The sequence below is a fragment of the Syngnathoides biaculeatus genome, chromosome 4, assembly GCF_019802595.1.
Source record: "Syngnathoides biaculeatus isolate LvHL_M chromosome 4, ASM1980259v1, whole genome shotgun sequence".
Classification (NCBI taxonomy): domain Eukaryota; kingdom Metazoa; phylum Chordata; class Actinopteri; order Syngnathiformes; family Syngnathidae; genus Syngnathoides; species Syngnathoides biaculeatus.
In genome coordinates, this window is record NC_084643.1 from 10,528,915 (window position 1) to 10,555,689 (window position 26,775).

At 46.9% G+C, this 26,775-nt stretch overlaps 1 protein-coding gene and 1 pseudogene across 3 annotated transcripts; both read right to left on the reverse strand.

Moving 5' to 3' along the window:
* Positions 1 to 1,302: 1,302 nt before the first annotated feature.
* On the reverse strand, positions 1,303 to 9,403 carry LOC133499463 (chondroitin sulfate N-acetylgalactosaminyltransferase 1-like; annotated as a pseudogene).
* Positions 9,404 to 11,398: 1,995 nt separating this feature from the next.
* On the reverse strand, positions 11,399 to 25,996 carry rnf122 (ring finger protein 122). Of its 3 annotated transcripts, none has more exons than XM_061817593.1 (6): positions 25,859 to 25,996; positions 20,710 to 20,866; positions 15,637 to 15,682; positions 15,505 to 15,546; positions 15,323 to 15,402; positions 11,399 to 13,024 (listed from the first exon to the last, which is right to left on the reverse strand). In XM_061817593.1, exons 1-6 carry the CDS (start codon positions 25,881 to 25,883, stop codon positions 12,910 to 12,912), a joined length of 465 nt encoding a protein of 154 aa, XP_061673577.1. In that variant the 5' UTR covers positions 25,884 to 25,996; the 3' UTR covers positions 11,399 to 12,909. The 3 variants fall into 3 exon arrangements, with proteins under 3 accessions (XP_061673577.1, XP_061673576.1, XP_061673578.1); XM_061817592.1 differs by having other exon boundaries at positions 15,323 to 15,405; XM_061817594.1 differs by lacking the exon at positions 25,859 to 25,996 and adding an exon at positions 24,024 to 24,546 and having other exon boundaries at positions 15,323 to 15,405.
* Between the last annotated feature and the right edge of the window lie 779 nt (positions 25,997 to 26,775).

Sequence of the window (26,775 nt, forward strand, 5' to 3'; positions counted from 1 at the left end):
AAGTTCTTCTTCTGTGCGTCCGTCCGAATCAAATTTGCAATGCTGAACAAAGAGAAGGAGAAAAGCTGTGGGTGGCGAAATTTCCGTTTGTCGCGGCATGCTGAAGGCAGCACAGAATGCGGAAGTGGAAAGTGAGCGCAGCCAATCGGGTGTCAGCGGGGCACTCGGACGATGGCCGCGGCGATGGCCACGCCCTCCTCGCCCGTCACTCATTTTGATCCGCAACATGATGACGTTATGAGTTATTAGAAAAAGGTGCGCACGCTGCACTTCGGCGGATTCCACGCGTGCTCCCAATGTTGAAAGGCTTCATTGAAATGTTTTGTTTTGGCAGTCAAAACCGGACAACGGGTCCTCGCTTTACGACGCAATAAAGTCATACAGTAAACATGGAGATTATAAAATGTCAAACACGAAAAAACAAAAACAAGAATAATAACAAATGTGCTGGGATTTAATCTTGATTTCCGTTTTGCGAGTTTCCTGTTCATGTTACGTGTTTTCTTCCACGTTCCAAAATCATGCGTGTGCGTGTGTGTACATTATAGTTGTAAGGGTTCACTGAAGACGAAATTATTCATAATGGTGTCATTGTGAGTGTCAGTCTTGTTTGGCTGGCATCTAATACAGGGTTGAACTCTGCTCTCACCCCAAATCAATTAGGATTGCAGCTCATCCGCAATCCTGAGGACAAGTAAATGGATTGAATTGTTTGAATTATGAATGCACATTTTCACTGAAGTCACAGATGGTGTAGCCAGCGTGGGATCAATTCCTCCTCAGTGATGGTGTCCATATCTGTCCTGCGACTGACTGGCGACCAGTTCAGGGTGTAGTCTTCCTTTTGCCTGAAGCTCCAGTTCTCCTGTGACCCTTATGAGGATAAGCGGCTTGGATAATGACATGACATTTTCCCTTGCATTGCACGAAACGTCGCTGCATTTAGGAACACGGAGCAAGCACACTGGTGGGGGAATCAAACTGTAGGGCCCTTTAGGTCACAGGCCGCATTCTTTGTCCACATCCCGCTGCGGGATTTGTATAAGGTGCCTTGAGATTTCTTCGGAAATCTATTTGGTTACAATTTCAGTCATGTGATGTCATTTTGATTTCAAGATTTTTCATGAATGCATGCTCAGGACGCATTGGATTTTTCCTCTGGACAAAAAAAAAAATCACAGATCTATATTTTGATTTGAACCACATTTTTGTTCTTTATGCAAATAATAATCGGAAAAAACATAGTTATGTGTGTAAAATGTGGAAAATAACCATACCATACCTTGTTGGCCTCATGAAAAATGTACACAATTTTGACAATATTGCTTCATATTGCAACCCAGATCATTTGAAAAGGTCCAAAAATTCCAAAGATGAAATCGAAAAAGCGAAAACTCTTTTGCGTTCCAAAGTGTAACTGCGATTGGAACCTTTTCAAGCTCTTTTTTTTTTTCGGTCACGTTTGGAAAAGTGCGTCACGTTCGCCGCTACTGTGAAATGAATTCCGCCGAGTCCGTCGGGCTTCACAAACTTCTTCTGCTCCTGTCCAGGTGGGCCCGGATGTGGTCTTTAAAGAGGAGCTCCCCCAGCTGGCCGTGCGAGGCCTCGCCGGTGGCCTTGGTCCGCATGCACATCTGGTACTTGTCCGGCGGCAGCTCGTCGGCGCACGTCTTCTGGTGCCACAGGTGGAAGAGGCCGCGGGACGGCGCCCGCACCACCATCAGCTTGCTGTGCAGGTACTTCCTGTACAGGTGCACGTCCTCCATCCCCCAGCCTTTGATGCTGCGGTCAAAACCACCTGCGAGGAAGGCGCGCAAGCGGTGAGCGGGAAACCTGGCAAACGCTGCACTTGTGAATTGACTTCCTCTTCAACGCCACTTCCTTTTATTTCTCTCTCTTCAATATTCTGCAGGGGTTTCATAATGTTGTGCAAAAAGTCACCAGCGTTACGTCAGGACGTCAAGGGAGGGAAACGAGCCCGTGAGGTCTTCCTCCAAGGGTGGCCTCCGCCCCTCACGAAGGCCACGCCTCGATTATTCAAACGTTCCGTGATTAAAAACGATCATATAAGAAGATTCCTCTCATCCATTTTCTAAAATAAAAGTGAGCTGCAGCCTATCCATGATGACTTTCAGATACCAGCTAATAAATGTCATACTTAGAGAGGATGAGGAAATGCAGTAGTTTTCCTTTCATCAGCATGGAACATTCTCCCTTTTTTTTTTTTTTTTTTTGTTCTTACGTTTATAAATGTGTAATGTAGCATTTCTTCATCACGCCTATTAGTCATTACCAATGTTCAGGAAGTCCGACCTGTACTGGCATGTCATCCCAAAACCAAAATCTCTCCAGAAGCCCGTGTTGCGTCTTATCACCTAAGACAAAAAAAAAAATACACTTTCGTCCGTTGGTCCATTTCTAATCGTTTTTTTCTCGTTCGTTGACTCACCAGTTGTTGCTGGATCGATGGAACTTGAGTGTAATTACTGTACACGATAGATGGATTGTACTGGCTGAAGAGGATTGGGTAGTACACCTTTTTACCTGCTCGTGAACAAAGGTCGCTTATTAACATGTTGTTAATTTGTACTAGATGAATGTGTTTATTCCTGATTTGACTTGGTGTAATTTAGGGGTGCAAAACTGTGGCTCAGGGGTATGAATGCGGCCCACTCCGATCTCCAATAGCACATGATTATACAGTGAAGAAAATAAGTATTGAACACCCTGCTATATTGCGAGTTCTCCCACTTAGAACTCATGGAGGGGTCTGAAATTTTCATGGTAGGTGCACGTCCACTGTCAGAGAGATCATCTAAAAAGAAAAATCCAGAAATCAAAATGTATGGTTTTTTTTTTTAAAGCTTTATTTGTGTGATACAACTGCTAATAAGTATTTGAACACATGAGAAAATCAATGTTAATATTTGGTACAGTAGCCTTTGTTTGCAATGACAGAGGTCAAACGTTTCCTGTAGTTGTTCACCAGGTTTGCACACACTGCAGGAGGGATTTTGGCCCGCTCCTTCGCACAGATCTTCTGTAGATCAGACAAGTTTCTGAGAAACACGGAGCTTCAGCTCCCCCCAAAGATTTTCCATTGGGTTTAGGTCTGGAGACTGGCTAGGCCACGCCAGAACCTTGATGTGCTTCTTACGGAACCACTCCTTGGTTTTCCTGGCTGTTTGCTTCGGGTCATTGTCATGTTGAAAGACGCAGCCACGACCCATCTTCAACGAGGTTATTCCCGCAAATCTCACAATATGTGGCCGCGGTCATCCTCTCCTTAATACAGTGCAGTCGTCCCGTCCCGTGTGCAGAAAAACACCCCCAAAGCATGATGCTACTACCCCCGTGCTTCACAGTAGGGATGGTGTTCTTGTCTTACCGATTGTACGGGCCGGACGGTTGTCTTTATGCAGCTAACGACTTCACACAGAGTTGCATCTGATTCAGGATAATACATGAAGTGGAGGTGGACTTTCAAAGGTGGACTAAAGGGTCTTTGGGGGGGGGGTCAGAATTCTAGCTGATAGACAGGTGTTCAAATACCTATTGGCAGCTGTATCACACGGATAAATCATTAAAAAAAAAAATCATACATTGTGATTTCTGGATTTTTTTTTTTAGATCATCTCTCTCACAGTGGACACGCACCTACGATAAAAATTGCAGAGCCCTCCATAATTTCTGAATGGGAGACCTTGCAATATAGCAGGGTGTTCAATACTTATTTTCTTCACTGTAGATGTCCACATCGGTCCCTGACCCAAAACTCTCAAATTTGCGTTTTTCAGACCCACCGGGCTCTGCGTTGAGGCGACAGGAAGTCAAGAAGTCTGCTGTGAAGTGGATGTCCACGTCGCAGAAGAACATCAGGACGTTGTGACTTCGCCTCCAGGCCCTGGCGCCCACTTCCAAGCCCCGCCCACGGGAGAACTCCTCATTGAGCTGGATCAGCGTGAAGCTCCTGAAGCGAGTCTCCCTGGCGGGTCAGGACCGGAAGCCCACAACCATCCAAATTCATTCAAATCAAATCAATCCGCATCGTCTGATTTGATATCGACAAAACGCGCCGTTGTCCACATTTAAGGTTGTGAACGCACGCACCGAATCTGAAACGTAAAATAGCCTCGAAAGTGGAAAAGTTGATCCGAGAACCGCAGTGGCGAGGCATAAATGAACGTCAGTCAAGTCGCGTGACCAACCTGCTCGTCTGATCCAGTTCGGCTTTCACCTGATCGATTTGCTCACGTCCGAAGTAGACGACGGTGAGGTGGACCCCGTCGTCCTGCCGGATGCACACTTCCCTGTGCCGGACATCGCAAGCGCGCACAAAAAATGCACTAAATCACGCAGAAATTTTTTTTGTTGTTGTCGTTTGTTTCTTTTTTTCACCTGAAATTGCGGACAAATTGACGGAAGGCGTCCGCCCTGTTGGAAAGCGCAACGATGACGTTGACCAGCATGTCGCGCGTTTCCACCCGCTCGCTCTTCACCCTCACCACGGGGCCGAAAGGCCTGAAGAGCACCGTCCTGGCGTAGTCCCGAGGCCCGTCACCTTTGAACAGCAACTCGTACACGGTGCCCTTATCGCGCTCGGTGCGGGTCAGACCTGTGAAAGCCACGTATGGATTTCGCTTCACACGCATGAATTTCATGGTTGTGTCGCTTCCCTAAAAGTGACAGTTGTTTGCAGCGTTATCGTTACCGTAACCCATGAGCGTTTTGCAGTACATCTTAGCATTAGCATTAAGCTATCTGACTTTTGTTTTGAGGAAATGATGTGCTTTGGTTGAACACTTTTATGTTTCGGTGTACAATGTCGACGTGTATTTTGTTTTGATCTTGCAGTTTTACTCCAAGTCTCAAGTGGGAGGCACAAATGAGCAGTTGAAGCAAGCACACTGTGCATCTTTTTTGGACAACTGTGTGAGAGACAGAGTGAGAACAGGTTACGTCAAAGGATACTCCAAAAAGTGTCCAACTGAGATTTTGAAAAGATGTATATCCAGTACCTGCTCACACTACGACACAGATTTTCACCTCATTGGAGCGCCTTTCAGAAACAAGCATCTTCTTCAAACGTCCTAGATTTTGACTGCACACAAGTTGGAAAGACAACTGACCTTCGATGAAGTCTGACGGGGAGAACGTGTGCTTCCTCCTGCCGGTTTCCAGGTGCTGCTGAGGTCCGTTCAGAACGTGCAGTGCCGTCTCCACACTGCCGATCAGCTCATCCCTGCGGTCCTTCCTCACGGGCCTTTCCTCGGGGTGCCTGCCGAGGCCCGTCTCGAGTTGGTACACCCTGGGGGTGGGATGGGGGGGGGGGGGGACCACTTCTTACCTACAACTTCAACTTTATCTATAGCGCGTATTGAAAACCATCACAGATCAGACAAAACGGCGTGTACGCCAAAAAACAAGCAAACTATAAAACAATGAAACAATGAGATTTTTTTTAAAAAAATTGTGGTAAAGAGGGAGCTAAGTCCAAAGGCAAAACTCTCAAGTTACCAGTCGATCTACGTTCGTACCCTCACTTACGGGCATGAGCTGTGGGTCGTGACCGAAAGAACAAGATCCCGGATACAAATGAGTTTCCTCCTCCGCAGGGTGTCCGGGCTCTCCCTTAGAGAACGGGCGAGAAGCTCGGTCATCCGGGAGGGGCTCAGTGTCGAGCCGCTGCTCCTCCGCATTGAGAGGAGCCAGATGAGGTGGCTGGGGCATCTGATCCGGATCCCTCCCGGACGCCACCCTGGTGAGGTGTTCTGGGCACGTCCCACCGGACAGAGACCGCGGGAACGATCCAGAACACGCTGGAGAGACTAAGTCTCTCGGGCGGTCTGGGAACCCCTCAGGATCTCTCCGGTAGAGCTGGAGGAAGTGGCTGGGGAAAGGGAAGTCTGGGTATCCCTGTTGCAGCTACTTCCCCTGCGACCTGACCCAGAAGAGTGGCAGAAAATGGATGGATCTTCTCCTTCTTTTGGCTTGTCCCGTTGGGGATCGCCACAGTGTGTCAATCTCAGATGAACGCTCATAATTGTTTGGCACGGTTTTTACGCCGGATGCTCTTCCTGACGCAACCCCTCTTGGTGAGTGGGGGCCCCAGTGAGAAACCGAACCAATGCTCTAACCACTGAGCTACGTTGCCCCGGACGGACGGACGGACGGACGGACGGACGGATGGTTAAAAAAAAAAAAGGGCGGCGTCTCAAGACCAAAGATTCCAAAGTGTTTTCAAGACAAGTTTTAGAAATGGAGAGTGATGGTGTTTGTCTCACGAGGGAGGTCATTCCAAAACGTTAAGACCAGCAACAGAAAAAAAAGCACTTTGACCTTCGTACCCCCAGAAGCTCACCGAAGGTACTAGGCAGGAGCGTAAAATCAACTGCGCGAGGAGCCCGTGGAGGGAGGTCAGAATCAAAGTTACGCACTGCCGCTTTTGTCTTCCCGGTGAGACGCGAGCAGCGTCGACTGGAAGATGTTTCGGGTAAGGCTGGCTGACTCCGAAACAAAGCGGAACGTGGATGCGTGCCGGGCCGGCGGGCTTACCTCCGCAGCGTAAAAGTCTCAAAGGGGATCAGGACGTATTCGTTGGGTAGCGTCACGCCCGCGTTGACCTCGCGTGGTTCAGCTGTGATCGGAAGAACTCCTGGAAGAACGCGTTCATTCATTTATTGATGATGTCACGATTATCACATAATAGTCTGACATTGTTTTTTTTTTTTTTTTTTTTGAGGGCGGGGGAATACTGCATCACAGCTTTTTGTTCAAAATGATCCTCGAAATTGTCTTTTGGTTGGGTCACGGTATCCCTGTAGTACAGGCTACTAGTGCTACTGCACTGCGAGGGAGTCCAACTCCACATCTCCACATTCCAAAGCAAAACAGTCTCAGGCGTTAAACCATGTTTACTTGACGATTATTTAAGAGATGCGTTTGCAAATCTGACCTTGACGTGGAACAGAAAGTGGACTAAACGTTTTTTCTTTTTTAGTTTTTGTTGCTGTTTTATTTGGTTTCTTTGCATTTTTTTTTTTTTAAGATCATAACCCTGATAGAATACATTCCCATGTCAGTGGCTCTCCAGTTTTTTCACATGAAGTACCACCTCGAATATTTTTGGATAACCGATAATATCATAGCTTAGAAGCAAGAATGTTCCTAGATAAAAGTTTGAAAAGAAAGACGGATTCAAAAGTAAATGCAAATGTGACTGTACCTCGAGGTCTGACGGCACGGGGCTTCTGTGCAGACTCTCCAGGCCCGGGGGCAGAATCCCTTTGGTTTTGGCTTTGTCCAGCGACCGGTGCAGCTGCAGCGTCCTCTCCCGGAGGGCCTCCTTGAGCTGGGCGATCTGCTTGGCCAGGCTGTCGACGTAGCGCCCGTGGGAGTCCTCCCTCTCCTGGAGCAGCGCCACGTCGCCGTCCTTGCCGGCGGGGCCCGCCGGCCACGCGGGGTCTCGTCTGGACGCGGGCCCGCAGGCCAGCAGGTAGAGCAGAGCCGCGCAGCAGCAGAGGCCCGAGGCCACCGGGACCGCCCGGGTCAGCAGGGCCAGCAGCCATCTTTTCAACATGGCTGTCCTTCGCTCGTCAAGATGACCGCGCTGAGGTCACGGGAAGATGCAAAAACAGAAAAGCAAGTATGATGCATGATGGCGTTGGTTTTTGGGGGAGACTCATTTCATTTTGGCCTTTTAGTTAGGCGGCATCTTCACGCCTTTCAGCATTGTTCTCTCCTGTTGACCCAAGCTCCTAAAATCACAAGAAAATTCTGTTTAAAAACGTTATAAATCAATGGAAGTATTTGTCTTTGTTGTTTTTTTTTTAAATTCTGGAACTTTTTGCTCACCTTAAATGTCAGATTTTTTTACATTTCAAACGTTCTTAACAGGTTTTACATGAAAAATTAACAGATTTTTTTTTTTTTTTTTTTGCGCAGGGGCGTGTTGGACAACTGGTTAGATTATTAGGCTCAAAGTTTTGAGGACCAGGGATCGAATCCTGGCCTTGTGTGGAGTTTGCATGTTCTCGCCGGGCATGCGTGGCTTTTCTACGGGTAGGTCCTCCGCTTTCCTCCCGCCTCCCCAAAACATGCAACATTCATTGTACACTCTAAATTGCCACTAGGTTTGATTGTGAGTGCACCTGTCGTCAGTCTCCGTGTGCCCTACGATTGACTGGCGACCAGTCCTGGGTGTATTAACACTTCTTCACTGTTTATTCTGGCACGGTGGAGCAGCTGGAAAGCGTTGGCCTCACAGTTTTGAGGCCCCGGGTTCAAACCCAGACCTGCCTGCGTGTAGTTGGCATGTTCTCCCTCCGTGCCTGCGTGGCTTTTCTCCGGGTGGGCACTCCAGTTTCCTCCCGCGTCCCAAAAACATGCAACAATAACTGGACATACTAAATTGCCCCTAGGTGTGATTATCATTGGAGCTGTTTGTCTCTATGTGCCCTGCGATTGGCTGGCGACCAGTTCAAGGTGTACCCCGCCTCCTGCCTGTTGACAGCTGGGATAGGCTCCAGCACTCCCGTGACCCTTGTGAGGATAAGTGGCTATGAAAATGGATGGATGGACATTGCTTAATCATCTACAGTCGTTCATTCCCTGAGATGATTTGTAAAATGTTGGCAATTTAAGAAAAAACTTGATGAAAGACTGAAAAACCAACAATTACTTCTTCATTTCACAAGTGTACGATTCAAAAATGCTTTACCGATGAATTGTAATCCCATTACAAATAATATAAATGCGTTTTGCCTGATGTAAAGTTATGGGTTAGGGTTAGGGTTTTTGCACAACGCCACAAAGGCAAACCTGATGCGGCTTTCTGCAACTTCTGCGAATCGCGCAAAGTTGACAGAAACAAGCTTGTGTGCGCGTGTGTGTGTTGCCATCATGAGTGTATTTGCAGCACAGTTGAGTCTTTATTGCACAGGTCGAGGCGCGTTCCATGAAAGAGCTCCCTATGTTTCCACATCCAGCCATGTATGCTTGACTCCCGACGCGTGTCTCCATTACAGATGCATCTGTGTGTCTTTTTACGACCCCAAACTCGAAAGCCCCCTTTTACAACTAATCGCATCAGTGCGTGTGCAGAACTCTTTTGAAAATTACCTTGAAAATCATCTTGGGGAAAAAAAAAAAAAAAAAAAAAAAAAAAAGGGCTTCGCAAGCAGCATCTCGGCAGGCGCACGTTCACTCTTTCACGCTTTCACTCTTCAGGTTCGGGGGCCCGAAAGGCATCTTTGTACTCACCGCGTCATCTGCGAGACTCCGTCTGCGTCCTCCGATTGTGAAGCTTCTGTTCGTGTGAGAGGAAAGGCGGCGGTGGGGCAACGGGAGCTGTCGAGTGACCCGGTAGGAGCAAAGCGGGTTCCTGCGTGCATCCTCCCCCCAGGCTGCACCTCCCTCCGCTTGAATGCGCGCATAGTGCACGTGAATGTGCTTTTGTTTCGCTCAACATCTCCAATACGCGTCGCAAAGCCTTTTCGTGGCGGCCGAACGCCAGAAATGACACAAACGTGCACTCATTTGAGGTAGAAATAAAATTGCCGTTGCAGGTGTCACTCGTGCACATTCAGAATGACAAAACTATGGAAGTAAATTGGCGGCACGGTGGAGCAGCTGGAAAACGTTGGCCTCACAGTTCTGTGTCTCAATGTGCCCTGCAATGGACCTGTCAATAATGGCCAATCAGATAGCGGCATTGTCTCAACCCCTGGCCTGACACGCCCCTCTCGCCGTATTGTCACACAAGCAATGCTGGTTGTCAGTAGCGCGCGCTTGGAAAAGTTCACGTTACGAAGAAAATGGTCCTCAGGTGCGCTCGGGGAACGGGCAGTTCTGATGAAAGATATCCTGCTAGCTTACAAGGGGCCCGCTTGATTCATTTTCCAAAGCCGAAAACACAGTCGACCAAGTGTCTACGATGGATTCAGGCTTGCGGAGGAGCGCACGTACAACTGAATGGGAACAATATCAACAAACACAAGTGAGGGATGCGCATCTTCTCTGAGTTTGATTTCATTATTATCAGTGCAGGAGAACAACTTTCACTTTGTTAGCGTATCACTGACCTGCTGAATGAAGTGTGTCGTGTTTTATGCCCAAGAGTCGGATTAGTGATACGTAAATGTGCCACGTCATGCAAGAGAAATGTCTATTTTCCTATTTGGGTCACATCAGACTTTTAAGACAGAGCACTGGGTTCCATTACGAGCCAAGTCGAACTTTTTCACCTGGTGACTACGGTACTGCCTGACTTCATCACCATTGTTTAAATGTAGAAAATCGAACCTAACTCACTTATGAAGACTCCAATGATATTACTGGTGATCTTGCCAAGTAAAAAGTACTCCCCCTGCTTTACATGCGCGGTACGATTCCACTAATTTATCCTGTTGGATTTCAATATATGAAGTGTGTGGAGGGTCAAACATTTTTTGCATCAATCACCAACATTTTGCTGTTAACTCTGACATTGCGTCCTGCTCCGTCCAAACTCTTAATTTTGTGATAGAGAAGCCACTTCAAACCTGTTCTGTTCAGTCGCCATTTTGGAAGCTTGTGGGACATAGATAAGGGGGCGGAGCTTAAGATCGCCAGTCGGAAAGGTCCATTGGCTGGTCAACCACGCCACCTTTCCGTTGACGGCCGCGATAGGATCCGGCACTCCCGTGACCCTCGTGAGGGTAAGCGGCGAAGAAAATGGATGGATGGAAGTAAATCAGTGGCACCAAGATTTGAATTTGAAATGTAAAGTGATCACATTTTCAATAGTTGCGACAACTCGCTGTCAAAAATTCACCGTCTGCGCCAGGTCAGAAGCGAAAAACCAGCCAATCCAGTTACGCTTTCTTAGTATGTGACGTCACGTGACTCAGAAAGCGTAACTGCGATTGGCTGGGTGCTCGCTTCTGACCTGAAGTAACCCTGCCTGCTGGCACAGACGGTCAATTTCAGACAGCGAATTGCAGCAACTATTGAAAATGTTATCAGTTTACATTTCAATTTCATATGCTGGTGGCACTAATTTATTTCCATACAAAACTTTTTGAAAACAAGAGAGAGGAAAAAAAAATGCATCCACCTTTTTTTTTTATTGACAGAGTTCATCGAAACAATACATTTACAAAATAATGCTAACAATTCTTATTGTATTTGTCGTTATTGGTGTTATCTGGTAGAAATGTATTTTGAACTTTTTGAAAGTTTAACAATATCCCATTTTTGGGGGTGCATTAATATATGCAAATTGGCTCTCTCGTTGTAAAGAGGTGGAAAATGAGATTCTTGAAAAAAGAAGACAGCTGAGGGTGGCGCCACAAACAAACGCAAACAAACGAGTGGATTTATTGTTGCTTGCTGTTATTTACAGAAATTATTTGACCAGATTTATTTATTTATTTTAGTACTAATTGACTGTTGTTTTGTGACACTTGTGCTCAGTTTCGGCAGTGTTTTGCTGAAGGATGTCCAAATCCAGAAGCAACAGTAAGAATGTGACCGGTGCATCTTTCCTTTATAAAGTGATTTTTTTTTTTTTGATTTTTTTTATTTATTCATTTATTTTTTGCTTTCACAGGACACTTCGTGAGGCACACCTGCACAATCTACTGAGATCCAATCCAAGAGCCGGAACAGATTAGCAGCGATTTGATGATATTTTCTATTATAACATAAAGTATAAAGTGCCCCGTTTCACGCTGAATACATTTTTTTTTGTAAAAATATTTTTCAAAATGTTAGAAACACCTCACGATATGATCTCCGATCAGAATAATAAACATATCGTTAAGCTGGTCGTTATTATCTTTGTAAAGATGGATTTTTTCATTTTATTTTAATATAGATCTTGCATATGTGATCTCATTAGATGGTGTTGATGTCATGAAAGGGGAATGTAGGTGACATTAAAATAAAAATCACAAATAATAAAACAACTAGATGAGGGGTGGGGAATCATATTCGATTTAAGGGGTGTGGGCTGGAGAAGGAAATTCTCTTTTTTAAATTTCTTTTCAATTTAACAATGATAAGATTGATATATTTTTTTGGATTTAGATGCTGTAATCAAATACAATTTTAGAATATAAAATTGTAGTTTCATTAGAAGTATATATTTTTCCATTAGATTTACCACATGATCAAAAATAATTAATAAAACAACTTTATTGATTGGCTGCTTGTCAGTATTTTTTAACTTTAAACTTTACCATTTAATTAATAGTACATTTGGTCACTGTCGAGTGGAAACCTGTCTAAATTTGGTCCGTTTAATATTTTATTTAAAAAAAAAAAATACTAGAGTGTCCCCCAAATATTGATAGTTTGGCATCTGCAAATTTCACCGATTCGGGCATATTTTTTGTACTTGAGTTGAGGAACTTCCGTCTGAATTAAGCCCATTAAATGGAAACAATCCCGCATTTGTTTGCGTGCAAGTAAAACAAAACTTGTGACGCGGTTTCGACGGAACGCCGTCTCCGTGCGCATCTGATCAAATACTGCACAGTCCGTCCTTGCTACAGCGCTTTGTTCTTCTTTTTCACAGCATGTCGAGATCAGAACAGGCTTGTGCGACCGTCTCGCCGTTTTCACGGAAGTCTCGTAGCATCGAGTTGGTCAAGAAAACAACAACAACAACAACAGCAAAAAGCTTTTGACCTGAACCGGAGGCAAGATGTGAGGATGTGCGAGTGGAGGATGGAGAAAGAAGAGCGGCGCGGGGACGTGCGGGTGGCCGCGCATCATCGCCGCATCAGAAGGCGCGGCCCCGTTGGCCGTCTCGGGGGCGGTTGCCGGGCAACGGCATCCCTCGCCGGGAGGCTTTCTCCGGGCGCTCGGCCGGCCCGAGGCGCCGTCGCGGCGTCGCCGATCCCCTCGTCCCGAGGGTTTGCGGGGCTACACCAGTTCGTCCAGCAGGGTGCCGATGCTGTGGTGCTGCTCGGGCGGGGGCGCGATGGGCTTGTTGCACATGGGGCAGACGCAGCGCACCTCCAGCCACTTCACAAGACACCTGCACCCACAAACGGGGGAAAATAACAATAAAAACATTACGGCATCACCCGAACGTGCCTCAAATGTCACCTGATTTAATGACATCACAAACCCTAAAAAAAATTGACAATCAAAGCAACACGTTATTTTCCTGCGGAGGCGTATTGCTGCCACGTCGAAAAAAAAATAAAAAATAAAAAAAAGGTCGCCGTCACGTTGTAATGTGACATGTTTCACGTTATAATGTGGTTAAGCAGACATTATAATGTGAATCATTTCATGTTATAACGTGAAACGTTTCACATTATAACGTAATTCATTTCATGTTATAGTGTGAAACTTTCATGATATGCTCTACGTTATAACGTGATTTGTTTCATGTTATAACGTAGATTCGGTTCACGATATAATGTAGTAAATAAATACATTTCACCAGTCTTCACCCCGCCCCCCAAAAGGCAATTACTTCCGGTTCTACTCCATGTCCTACTACATTATTACATGTTCTTGCTCCACGTGTAAGAGGCAATCTTCGGGTACACCGTGACTCTGTAAAATGCTCACCAAATCCATTTTTGAGCAACACTCGACGAGAGAGCACTTCTAGCCCTGTCTTCCTGTCTGCCGCCTTGGAAAGATGCGACTGACCAAAGGGTCGCAACAAGTCAGCGCCAACTTTCCAGATTATAACGTAGAATTTATTGGGTTTTACCGTGTTATGTTTTATGTTCCAATGTGATAAATTACTTGTTATAACGTGGTCGCTATCACGTTATAACATCAAACGTTTCACGTTATAATGTGAAATGATTAACGTTATAACAAGAAACGTCCACATTATAATGTGAAACATATCACGTTATTATGTGATTTCGACCTCTTTTTTTTTCCCGGTGTGGCACCAATACGCTGCCGTAATTGTCTGAGTAAGGAAAATCCAGACCGTTTGAAATCGGATCGGTTAAAGAAACAACACATAGGGGCAAAAATCTGATACACCGTCGAAGGGAATCAAACTTTATGGTTTACCTTGGAGGGACTTTATGACTCTGAACCCACGTATAAAAGTTTTTAAATATTATTATTCGCACAGAAAATAATCACTAGTTTTGAAAACAGAAGCCAGTAAAAACTTGTTCAACTATTTTATTTTCAAGCGGGGATCAGATAACCGAGAGAATACTTGCGATATCCCAACCGGACGAAAAGTGCAGACAATCTGCAAGGAGAAATCAAAGAGATAAAACGATTTCGTGGAACAAACGATGGAATTTATGTCGCTGGCCGTGATTCGGACGTTTCTGATTCTGATTCATTTCGAATCGCAGTCCAAACTCAGTGGACACGTCATTAGGTACACCTGCTCAATCCAATGTAATCTAATGCAAGACCAATATTTTATATGCTGCAGCCATTTAACAACACGCGGTGATATTTTGAACTCCAATAGTGTATAATAATTTCACTGTGTCAGAGTTTTCTGATACATTGCCAAAGTAACCAAAATATTAGAGACGGCGCTCGTTTTCTGCCGCTTGCTGCAGTCGGCCCACTGCAAACTACGCGAGAAGCGCATTGCCGCCAGATCAACCCCCCCCCACCCCCACCCCCACCCCGACCCCGACCCCGACCCCCCTCACCGACTACTTCGCGCGGCACGCCGCTCGTGGTTTTATTGACACGAATAAATAAATGAAATCAATTCAAAATGAATAATTTTCTAAATATAGTCTCCGACTAATCACGGGACATCTTTTATGAACGTGGGAGAAGAAAGTTCAGGCGCCGTCGTTTAATTTGATTTTTTTTTTTTTTAAACTGAATTGAAAACATGCTGAAATTGTTTATTTGTATTTTATTTAATTAGGAACAAGATTTTTTGTTTTGTTTTGTTTTGTTTTGATTGGTGACACTGCTGAAATCTTAGTTACTGTTGTAAATACTCCCAATACGCTAGCGTGATGCACGCAGTACATAAACATACAATATATCCCTTGTTGGATTTCCTTAGATTGTGCGCGCGTGTGTAATATTTAAATGCTAAAAATGATGCAATGCTCACTTTGAGCCGTGGCAACTTCCCTGAATCACAGACAATGGGAGTGGACGCCGGCACTATTTTTAGCCATTAGCAGCGGATGTTGCCAAAATCCTAAAGGAGCGCCACTGACGCTCTTTCATGACCTTTTTTTGTTTGTTTGTTTGTAATACTTTTTGCATCACAACGGCGGTGAATGAATATTTGCTTGATGGCTCGTTTCCTGCTTATGATGAAAAGAAGTGTGACATATAGTGTACGTGTCACGCGTGCACTCACTTGCGATGGAAAGCGTGTTGGCATGGCAACACCCCCAGCTCGTCTTTGATCTTGAAGTCCTCCAGACACACGGCGCACGTCTGCTGTGTGATTGACAGGCGGCACGCTCAGCGGCCATTTTTTTCACATTTGTTTGGCCACTCGAGGGCGAGCCGCGAACGTCGCTCGCGCTGCGTTCTTACCCCGTGCATGTTGACTCTCTTCGAATCTGCTTTTAAAACCACCTGTGGGGTCACGCAAACACACACACACGCGCACGTATAATAGACATTCAAATGACAGTATGAAAATGTCACAAACTCTGTTGAGTCTACCTCTCTGTATCCAAAGCGCTCACTTTGGGCCTGGTGGCGAAGTTTGCTGTGGGAGAAAAGACGATTCATTTTGTTGAATATTCTCCAGTCATTTGTGTTTTAATCTGTAAAGAAACGTGGCTGAGCATTGCCCCCGTCACCCACAAAATCCATCCATCCATTTCCTGAGCCGCTTATCCTCATGAGGGTTGCAGGAGACCCGGAGCCAATCCCAGCTGTCATTGGGCAGGAGGCGGGGCACACCCTGAACTGGTCGCCACCCAATCGCAGGGCACATGGAGACAAACGGCCGCACTCACAATCACACCGACGGGACATTTTAGAGTGTCCGATTAACGTTGCATGTTTTTGGGATGTGTTGAGGAAACCGGAGTGCCCACCCGGAGAAAAGCCACGCAGGCACGGGGGAGAACGTGCAAACTCCACACAGGCGGGTCCGGGATTGAACCCGGGACCTCGGAACTGTGAGGCCGACGCTTTCCAGCTGATCCGCCGTGCTGCCATGGCGACTTTCTACGAGTGGATAATCGATCAAATGACCACTGTAGTAATGATGAACGAAATTTGATGGATTCCCGCGCCCCTAGTGAGGATAAGCAGCTCAAAAAATGGATGGAGTTCATCAAAGCACTCGCTCTGGAACCCAACCAAAATGGACAAGTTCCTCCTCAGTTTTGGCCACAGATCAGACGTGCAGTTTTGTGTCCATCCATCCATCTATTTTCTTAGCCGCTTATCCTCACAAGAGGCGCGGGGAGTGCCGGAGCCTATCTCAGCTGTCAGTGGGCAGGAGGCGGGGGGCACCCTCCACTGGTTGGAGACAAACAGCCGCGCTCGCAATCACACCGAGGGGCAATTTAGAGTCTCCAATTAATGTTGCATGTTTTGAGGATGTGGGAGGGAACCGGAGCACCCAGAGAAAAGCCACACAGGCACGGGGAGAACGTGCAAACTCCACACAGGTGGATTGAACCCGGGACCTCAGAACTGTGAGGCAAACGCTTTACCAGCTGATCCACCGTGCCCCATCACAAGCCACCACAACGAATCCATCCATTCCATCCATTATCCAAACCGCTTATCCTCACAAGGGTGACGGGAGAGACGGAGAACTATCCCAGCTAGCTTCGGGCGAAAGGCGGACTACACCCAGAACCGGTCGCAGTTCAGGGTGTAGTAGAGTCGCAGGGCAGATATCGACACCATCACTGAGCGGGAATCGAGCCCACGCTGCCCACACCAAAGCCAGCCGTGTGTACCACTACACCACCGGTGACCGTTTTCCACACTACTCATTTCTTTTTTCATTGAAAATAATGAAATTATAATCGTTGTCCAAGGGTCCACGGCACTCACCGTACTGTATCAATCGTTAATTAAGCGCACGCACATCCATTATTCAAGCAATAATGACACAACTAATGAGCAGTGTAAAGTTTTCCGCTGCCCACAAAAGCGGCAACGAAGCGATGCTTATCGTCGTTTAAGCGATTATTTTTAGATCACTAACCGAAGACAGAAAGACAGCAGCGGCTGGGATCGTCAGGCCTCGTGCTGCCACACATGTACGCCCCCCCCCCCCCCAAAAAAAAAAAATGAGGACAAAAATGCCATTTTGAAGGGAAATAACAATTATTGGTTGTTTTTGTCACGGGGCTTGTTGTTCGCACTGATTGCTGCGCGCGAGCCACCGTTGGGAACAATGCGAGGATGCAGCTTTCACGTGCGTGCGGGGGTTCCCGTGGAGGAGGGGGGGGGGCATGAGAAGTAGGTTAGAGCATGATATGGGAGGGGCGGGGGCGGGGGGTGGGGGGGGGTTCATGAAGGCACATTACTGCAGCTATTGTGTGCAATGACTCAAATTGAAAATGTCCTCATCGAGCAGCTCTGCGTGAAACAGGTGTGTGAATAAGAGGCATTCCTCGGATATTAATATTTGTCCGGGGAAACTCCGGACTGTCGCGGGAACAGTCGATGCAAATAGCGCCCAAAAAACTCATTCGTTTCATTTCATTAATTTCACGACCGCCACGGAGTGACGAAAATGAAGAAAAGCCGGTTGGCGTGATGTTGGACGGAAAAAGGTGACGCGCTGTGGCGACCCCTGACGGGACAAACCGAAAGGAAAAGAAGTTAGCATGATGTAGGCCAGCGCAGCTGGTCTATCACCATGCGTCAATTCCAAAGATCGAAACAATATTTGGGAAAAATACAAAAAGAAGGTCAAAAGTTAGGAAATAAAACAATAGTCGTTTTACCGAATCGGTCATAAACAAGGCATCTCGATAGATTACATCCATCCATCCATCCATTTTCTTTGCCACTTATCCTCATGAGGGTTGCGGAGAGTGCTGAAGCCTGAACGGGCAGGAGGCAGGGTACGCCCTCAACTGGTCGCCAGCCGATCGCAGGCCACATAGGGACAAACAGCTGCCCTCACGATCGCACCTAGGGGCAATTTAGAGTGTCCAAGAAATGTTGCACGTTTTGGGGATGTGGGAGGAAACCGGAGTACCCGGAGAAAACCCACGCGAGTCACGGGGAGAACGTGCAAACGCCACACAGTCGGGGACCTCAGAACTGTGAGGCCAACACTTTACAGGTGCGCCACCGTGCCGCCCGATAAATTACATGTAGAAAATTGAATTCCATATGAAAATAGTTACATTCAAGACATTCAGATACTTTGCGCAAGGCTAATGCCCGTGTTAGAAATCATTTGTCAATGTAATATTCAAAGTCATTTTTTAATAATTCACTGCTTTTTGAATGAAAGCACTGTCATAAATTCATTCTTTACACACATTGTGTTAAAGCTATTTTTGCAAACTTTCCAAAAACGTTCAAATCGGAAATTACCTCACGGGTGTGACCCATTTCTCTCGCCTCGCCTCGCCTCGTTGCCGTGGCAATAACGCTCCTTCTATATAAAGCGGGGGTGTCAAGCTGGCGGCCCGCGGGCCATTTGCGGCCCCCAACCTTCCTGTGAAAGTTTAATGTTAGCGCGGCCCTCGAGTTTTACGTGAACGGAACTTTTACAGCCCTTGTGCGCAGAGCGGACTAATCTACCAATCACGCGGGGTGTATTGATCTCGGGGGCGTGACATCGACCAGAGAAACATTTTTCATTGAGTGAAAGTTACAGCGCTGTTGCCATGGAGAGTTTTATTCATAGTTTTGCATACGCGTTTACACCAATTTCCTTGTGCATCTTATTTTGGGTTAAAAAATACGAAATGCGTTTGAGAAAGTTGGATTTTTAAATCAATTAAATTGGGTCAGCCTCGGCGCAGTGAATTGATTTCGAGACCCCCGATCTAAAGTCATATTTTTGCCGCGCAAGACCGCAATCTCGCCACTCCTATGCGAGATGATCCTGCGTGCTTTTATGGAAATACGCATTCTCACATGCAAGAAAATAGGAAACAGAAGGCGTCTTTTTTTTTTTTTGCGCCCGGGTCCCCCACCGCAAAGCACGCAGGACACGCCGGGTTGGGATAACGGGAAAACTGCCCCCCGCCCCCACCCGACAAAGACATCGAATGAATCAGCGGCTCTATAAATGAAGCTTTCGGTCGCCCTCCTCGCCTGCTCCGCCATCAGCATGTTAATGCGCGCACAGGAAGTGACTCAGTGCTGATGACTCATGTTGAAATGATCAGACAACGGGGGGGGGGGGGGGGGGGCTAAACTGCGGTTCCTTGCCTGACAAACACTTGAAGGGGTCTCTGTCTGTGATTGTTAAAGTGGTACTTACTAACAGGTGGGTGCGGGATTTCCGTTTTGGTCAAGAAAATATTCGTTTAGATAACTGCAAGACTGAGCCTCTATTTGAGGACGTATCCATTGATCGATCAATCGATCAATCTGAATTCTTGCACCGACTTGATAAGAAAGTTGAGGTTGAACCGATTATTTTACAAGTCGATGAGTCAACTTTTCGACAAAAAATCAGGGAATAGCGAATCATCTTTTGTCTTTTTTTTTTCCAAGTCTGTCCATCGTAAAAATGTCTTCATGGGAAAGCACAAAAGTACGACATTGATTGTTTGCACTGCCAAATATGAATCGAACCTGGCTAATAGCTAAAGGGCGCAAGCTGTGTCTGGGCACACGATGGTAGCGCGGTGGGTCAGCTGTTAAAGCGTTGGCCTCACAGTTCTGAGGTCCCGGGTTCGATCTTGAACCCGCCTGTGTGGAGTTTGCATGTTCTCCCCGTGCCTGTGTGGGTTTTCTCCGGGTGGGCACTCCGCTTTCCTCCCACATCCCAAAAACATGCATGGAAACTCTAAATTGCCCCGTCGGTGTGATTATGAGTGCTGCTGTTTGTCTCGATGTGCCCTGCGATTGGCTGGCAAAAAGTTCAGGGTGTAGCCCGTCTCCTGCCCGATGACAGCTGATCATAAATACTATGATGATGATGGGATGTACAGTATCTATCTATCACGTTACAATACCACGTTACAATACAGTGGACCCTCTCATACGTGCGGTTTCGCACTCGCAGATTCAACTATTTATTTTGTTTCATCGTTTAAATTATGATTTTTTTTTTTTTTTGGGAGGCAAAAGGCAAGTTATCTCTGCTTATTCAAAAACTTTTATTCCTAAACAGAAAGCAAAACAGAAAAAAAACAACTAACTTTTTTTCCCTCAATGCAATGAAAATGGCTTTTCATTATTCAGTGTCTGGCCTCGTCCATGCCCCCCCCCCCCCCACAAATAGCAGGGGGTCTCTTCTATCTATCTATCTATCTATCTATCTATCTATCTATCTATCTATCTATCTATCTCTCGGTGGGCGGGGTATCCTGCACCAGAAGCCCAAAGGAAGTGCTTCATCCACCAAAACTGCAGATGCTGTTTCGTGTGCGTTTGTGCACTCCCACCGTTTTTGTTTATTTTCTGCATTTTCCTCAGTTCTGTCAACGCAGCACGTAGTGACATTTGTGCAGGAGGCTTCCCGTTGCCTCATTTCCGTTCCCTTCGTGTGACCCCCCCCCCCCCCACCGCCAGTCTTCCATCCCTCACTGAGCTAACAACGCTGTGGAGTTTTCGGCCCGGCGTCCTCACCTGATGAAGTAACAGCAGAAGATGAGGCTGAGGACGAAGACGAAGATGCCCGTGCCGAAGATGACCATGTAAATGTTGAGGGGCAGATCCTGGAAGGTGATGGGCGGCATGGCGCACGACTTGTTGGAAGAAACCAGAGCCAGACCACACAAGCAGCCTACGTGAGGACAGAGAGGACGATTAACAGCGTAAACTGATTTTTTTTTTCCCTCCAGGGATGCTAATTTGTCGTGATTAGCATCGGCAATTAAAAGGAAACAGGAAAAGTGAGACCATGTTCTCCTGAATGGAACACAAAAGGGGAAAATTTTGTTCGTCCGAAGTGGACAACTCTTGATTTATGGAGTTCCATTTTCTGTGATTGAAAGTGTCATTTCGAATCAAAATAAAGACACCTCAAACCGAATATCTCCGCCACTTATGTGACCAGCCGGCCTGGGCGAAGAATCACAGCCGCTTTCAAGCGACTGCTCGAGTCCGGTTGCCGGGCTACGCTGTCGTGCGCAGGCGCTGTCAACGTTCATCACCTAACCGCTGGACAAATGTGCAAATAATTGGAGACGAGAAGAGACCTTTGACTGGCTCGTGAGGAGGTCGGGTTCGGCCGACCCGCTGCACCGCCGAACCACGTTCTGAGTCAGCCTCACCGTTGTGCCTCTTTTTATTGCTTTCTCAGGTCAAAGGGTTACAAAGTTGCAAATTCTCTGCATACAAATGGTGAAGCAGATGCCAACACCAACACAAACACTAAAGTAAACATTTCTTCAAAGCTTCAGCGGTGTCCTGATGTCGCTGGATCACACTCTGGGTCGCAAAGAGAATGATTCGGGCAAGGATGATAGAAACAAATGCATGATAAAGTAATAATTCCAACGGGTAGAAACGCACCACAGCGAAGCCAAAAGGTAAGCCGAGCTGCGTAGAGTTCTCGTGGATGCACGTAGAGTAATTAGCGTTAGCGTCGTACCAGTGGAACACACTTCACAAAAAAGGATTCCTTCATATCTGACATTACAGAAATGATAACTACTGGATTCAGTTGGGTATAGCATTGGACAAAACCATGCATGACATAATAATGTGGCACTCAGGGGACAAGGAGAGAACACATTGTTATCACATGGAAATCAATAAAGTTACGAGTTGTGCTACACGCCACGCCACACTCCTACAAACTGAAGAAGGATCTCGCGTTTTCAAGTCTTGAACTCCAGCGCAAACAGATGGGAGGCTCGCCCCCTCCTTTGTCTCGTCGCACTTTGCTTTGATGCTCGACTCCCGCTCGCTCGCTCGCTGCGCAACCACAAAAGAGATCGTCGCGCCATCGCCAAGGTTACAGGAAGAGCGCCGCGGGAGCGGAGGCGGACGCCGCTGACGACCCGGCGACAAAACGAGGCGTTCACAGCTGGCCTCGTGCAACAAAAGCGATAGGTTTGCGACAACGGCGACATAATCGCATATTTCCTGGTGGAGGGAGAAAGGCCACAATCACACCTGCTGTTAGGAAAGACTCAAAAAGTCGATACGTGGCAGCGGGGTTTTGTCCTCATAATTGGGATGCACAAAAGGATGGCTAGATGAAAGATTGGCCCGATCGATGCAAGTGTGTGTTTTTAATAGAAAATGATCAAAAAGGGAAACTCAGATAGATGCGGTGAGTCAAAAGAGATTAACGGAAATCAGAGGGAAAGCTGAAGTAGATGACGGAAGCATTTGCGGTTTGGTATGGAGAACCAGGGTGGCCCTAGAAGGGGACCGGGGGGGGCACACCCATTGAGCCAGAACGACCAAAGGAAGCCAAAATCAAAGTTTATGGAGCAGTTTAAAAGCGGACAGGGCTCACGGTGATTATTTACGTACTGCATTAAAAGGAAGCTGAGACACAAAGATAAGTCAAAGAGAGCAACACTCGATGGACGGACGGACGGATGGTTGTCACAGAGATTAACAAGCGATGATGGACCTGAAAGTTATTCAGGGGCACACATTGTGAGACACAAAGGAGAGGAAGTACAAGATAAATTGCAAAGACTGATGGCACACGATAAGATGAACGGGTGAACGGGTGACAGCCGGAGAGCAACCTTTTAGCAATCTCTCTTTTCGGACGTCTCCTTTCCCCTCCTCACCCCACAAACGCACGCATAAAAATAAAGATCCCAGACGACATTTGACTCGCACCTCCCCCGGCTGAAATCCAAGCCCCCGCATCGATCGATGGCGGACGCCTCCGCGCTCCGCTCCGTCACGACGGGCTTTTTAATCGGCGCTTGCCGGCGACCGACCCCGCCGTCCGGGTCCGCCCTCGAGATGCAATTTCATTATACGACGCCGGGACGCGGTCGCCGTCCGCGCGTGCCATTGCTGTAAGGTAACGCGTATGTGCGGTCGACCCGTGCGAGGCAAATCTGGGTCAAGTGTGGCGCACGTTCTCACGTTATCTCGCATTGTGTACACGCACGAGTGCACGCATCTCCTCCATCCACCGTTTGTGGAACACGCAGGGACATTTGTTCTATTTTGCAGAGGTTGCAAAAGTACTCACAGTCTGTACTCAAACAGAAGAACACGTCACGTCATTACCCAGGCCGCTTATCCTCACAAGGGCTGCGGGAAAGCTGGAGCCTCTCCCAGCTAGCTTCGGACTACACCCTGAGCTGGTCGCCAGTCAGTCGCAGGGCAGATATCGACACAACCACTGAGCGGGAATCGATCACACGCTGCCCGCAGGCGTGTGTACCACGACACCGTCAGTGACTATATCCATCCATTATCCAAGCCGTTTATCCTCACAAGGGTCACGGGACACCTGGAGCCTTACCCAGCTAATTTCGGGCGAAAGGCGGACTACACCCTGAACTGGTCGCTATTCAGTTGCACTTATCGACATCGTCACTGAGCGGGAATTATACACATACAAAGGCAGGCGTGTGTACCACTACACCATCAGTGAATCAATACAAGTACATGTACCAAACTTTATAGTGTACCAAAATATTTTGGCCATGTAACAGGGCTAAAAATTGACCAAGCGACGACTTTTAATCAGCAAAACTCTCAAATTGGAGAAATCTCAAGTCACCAATTCCAAGTAAACATGGTACAGCATATTCACATTTATTCCCATAAATACCCAGAAATTCCCTTGGAAATCTGTTTTTTTTTTTTTTTTTTCATCCTGCCTTGTTGCCCCAACGTTTCAATGACAAACTCCACCGTGGTTAACTTTCCCTCTCAATTTGTTGTTGTTGTCGCAAGAAGTCGAATGTAGCGATTTCTCTTTTCAAATGTGACAATGAAAAGTCATCAAATACCTGTAAAATCTACTCCGGGTTTTTTTGTTGTTGTTGTTGTGGTAGTGGGAGGCCCGCAGAGCCGCTGACCTATATATGAACACACTCCGAGGCGTCGCTATGGCGATGGCGGCTGTAAACGCACCAAAGAGAAACATCCGAAATCCACTTTTGCCCGCTAGACACAATATGTCGGGAAAGCCCCCGTGTGGTTCCGTATCTCTTCTAACAGCTGCTGGTACATTTTTTTTTTTTTTAATTTTTGTTATTGTCCTATCTACGCATGAAACTGCTGCTGTGTGCACCAAAGACGGCATCAAATATTCAACAGGGGGAGGAGGAGGAGGATCGCTGAAGCCTGCTCTGCTGCTTGGAGAAAGTAGGTTGAGCCCAAATCATGGCGACGTGACATCGTGTTGTCACAAACATCCAGAGCGGGTGGCACCGAAGCACCAGTCGCTCCCGGCGCTGCGACTGACGCTCATCCATAAACGTGTCTCATAACCCCCACGAAACATATTCACTTATTTGTCATTCCCCTTACAAGATTTTTTTTTTTATCCTGACTACAGAGTGCTGACTTATCTGCGAGCAACAGAATGGTTTCATGCCTAGAAAGAGTACCACAGATGCATTATTTGCCTTGAGGATGCTCGTGGAAAAGTACAGACAAGGTCAGAAGGAGCAACATTGTGTCTTTACCAAGAGAGGAACTACACGTGGTACTGCATGCGCAAGTACGGCGTGGCGGAGAAATGTGTTAGGATAGTACAGGACGTGTTTGAGGGCAGCAGAAGAGCGGTGAGGTGTGCCGAAGGTGTGTCCGAAGAATTGAAGGCGGAGGTGGGACTGCATCAGGGATCCGCGCTGAGCCCCTTCCTGCTTGCGGTGGTAATGTATAGGCTGACAGACGAGGTTAGACTGGATTCCCCTCGGACCACGATGTTCGCAGATGATATTGTGATATGCACCGAAAGCAGGGAGCAGGCGGAGGAACAATTAGAAAGATGGAGGCACGCACTGGAAAGGAGAGGAATGAAGATTAGAAGAAGTAAAACAGAATATTTGTGCGTGAATGAGAGGGGCGGAGGGGGAAGAGTGAGGCTCCAGGGAGAAGAGATAGCGAGGGTGGACGACTTCAAATACTCGAGGTCAACAATACAGAGCAATGGTGAGTGTGGTAAGGAAGAGAAGAAAAGGGGTCCAAGCGGGGTGGAACAGTTGGCGGAAGGTGTCTGGTGTGTTATGTGACAGAAGAGTCTCCGCTCGGATGAAGGAGGGCAAAGTTTATAAAGCAGTGGTGAGGCCGGTCATGATGAACGGATTCGAGACGGTGGCGCCGAAGAAACAACAGGAAGCAGAGCTGGAGGTGGCGGAAATGAAGATGTTGAGGTTCTCGCTCGGAGTGAGCAGGTAGGATAGGATTAGTAACGAGCTCAAACAACCAATCACACCTATGGACAATTTCGTCTTCCCGTGAACCTGGCATGCATGCTTTGGGAGCGCCAACATGGCCAGCTTTGAGCCCACAACCTCAGAAATAGAGAGCGAGAGAAAGGCAGAGTTTGATATGATTGTAGCTAACAGTGATCAGAAAGAGATAAGAAGCCAGCTCACACTTTTGCTGCTTTGGCCAGCACAAAGGGGAGAATTGTTCTCGTTTCTCGTTTCTCCTTCGCACAGCTGCAAGGCTGCACAGCCCAAAATCAAGCAAGATGCTTCCGATGCTTTTGTCATTCTTTTTTTTTTTTCTCCGTCGCATTGTAAGAAGAATTAAGGCCAATGCTATCAGTTGCAATAAAAATAACAAATCGGCATGTTGTTGCTGCTTTCGTAAGTAGAGGAGTTCTGCTTACCGTTGCACCACTGAAAAGAGTGCATCAATGTATCGGTTCGAAGAGTCTCTCTCCCTCTTTTTTGTTTTTCTGCGGATGGAAGAGCTCAACAAAGTAGCCGGCAGTCAAGATGAGGTCACCGAACCAAGCCGCGGGCACAACAGATGACCAGGAGCGCGCACGATCCGAGTCGCATCGTCCGGCGGTCCACGCGTGACCAAAACGGCGACTTCAGAAGGCTTCCCGCACGCGAGAGAGCACGACGGCAGCATCTGCGGGAGAGACAAAGTGGAACGTTACACAGACTGGCTGGTTGGCTGCATGGATTTTTTTTCACGTTCTTTCTTTCTTTCTTTCTTTTTTTTTACGGCTCTCGCCCGCCCCCCTCAGTCTTCCCACGGGGACGTCAGTGACGTGCGTAGGGACCGAAACATGTGTTGAGTGTCGTCTGCACTGCTCGGAGTTGTGCTTCCCGACATCCGCGCTCGTCCTCTGACCCCTCCTTCCTCCTCAAAAGGGGACCGCAGGGCCAGATTTTTTTTTTTTAAACTTAAAAAAAAACGTACCTATAGTACAGTATGTATACACATATATACAGTGAATCATTCAGGTATTAAAATAAGTCACTACATTTAATAATAATATATTACATTTCCCCTTTTTTTAAAAAAAAATGGGGGAAAAACACGTTTTTGATGATATTGGGTAACAACAGTTTTAGTGAGTCATGTCTGACAGCTGTTTTGAACTACTTTTTGGGTGCGGGATCCAAAACTGATCTCAGTTATTCAAGATTTTTTTAAGTATAGATCCCCGCTTTCTTACGAAAATGTGAAAAATACTGTACTTAACAGATACGCTATGTGCTTACTCAATAAAACTTTTCGAATACTGACTCACAATGAAATATGAAAGAAACGGACATGGCTGCATGATTT

Coding starts and splice junctions, on each gene's coding strand:
- rnf122 (XM_061817592.1), bottom strand. CDS start 25,883: ATGCACTCTTTTCAGTGGTGCAACG. Junction 15,683..20,709: donor TTCTGCTGTTACTTCATCAG/GTGAGGACGCCG, acceptor TTTCTCCCACAG/CAAACTTCGCCACCAGGCCC. Junction 15,547..15,636: donor AGCGCTTTGGATACAGAGAG/GTAGACTCAACA, acceptor GTGACCCCACAG/GTGGTTTTAAAAGCAGATTC.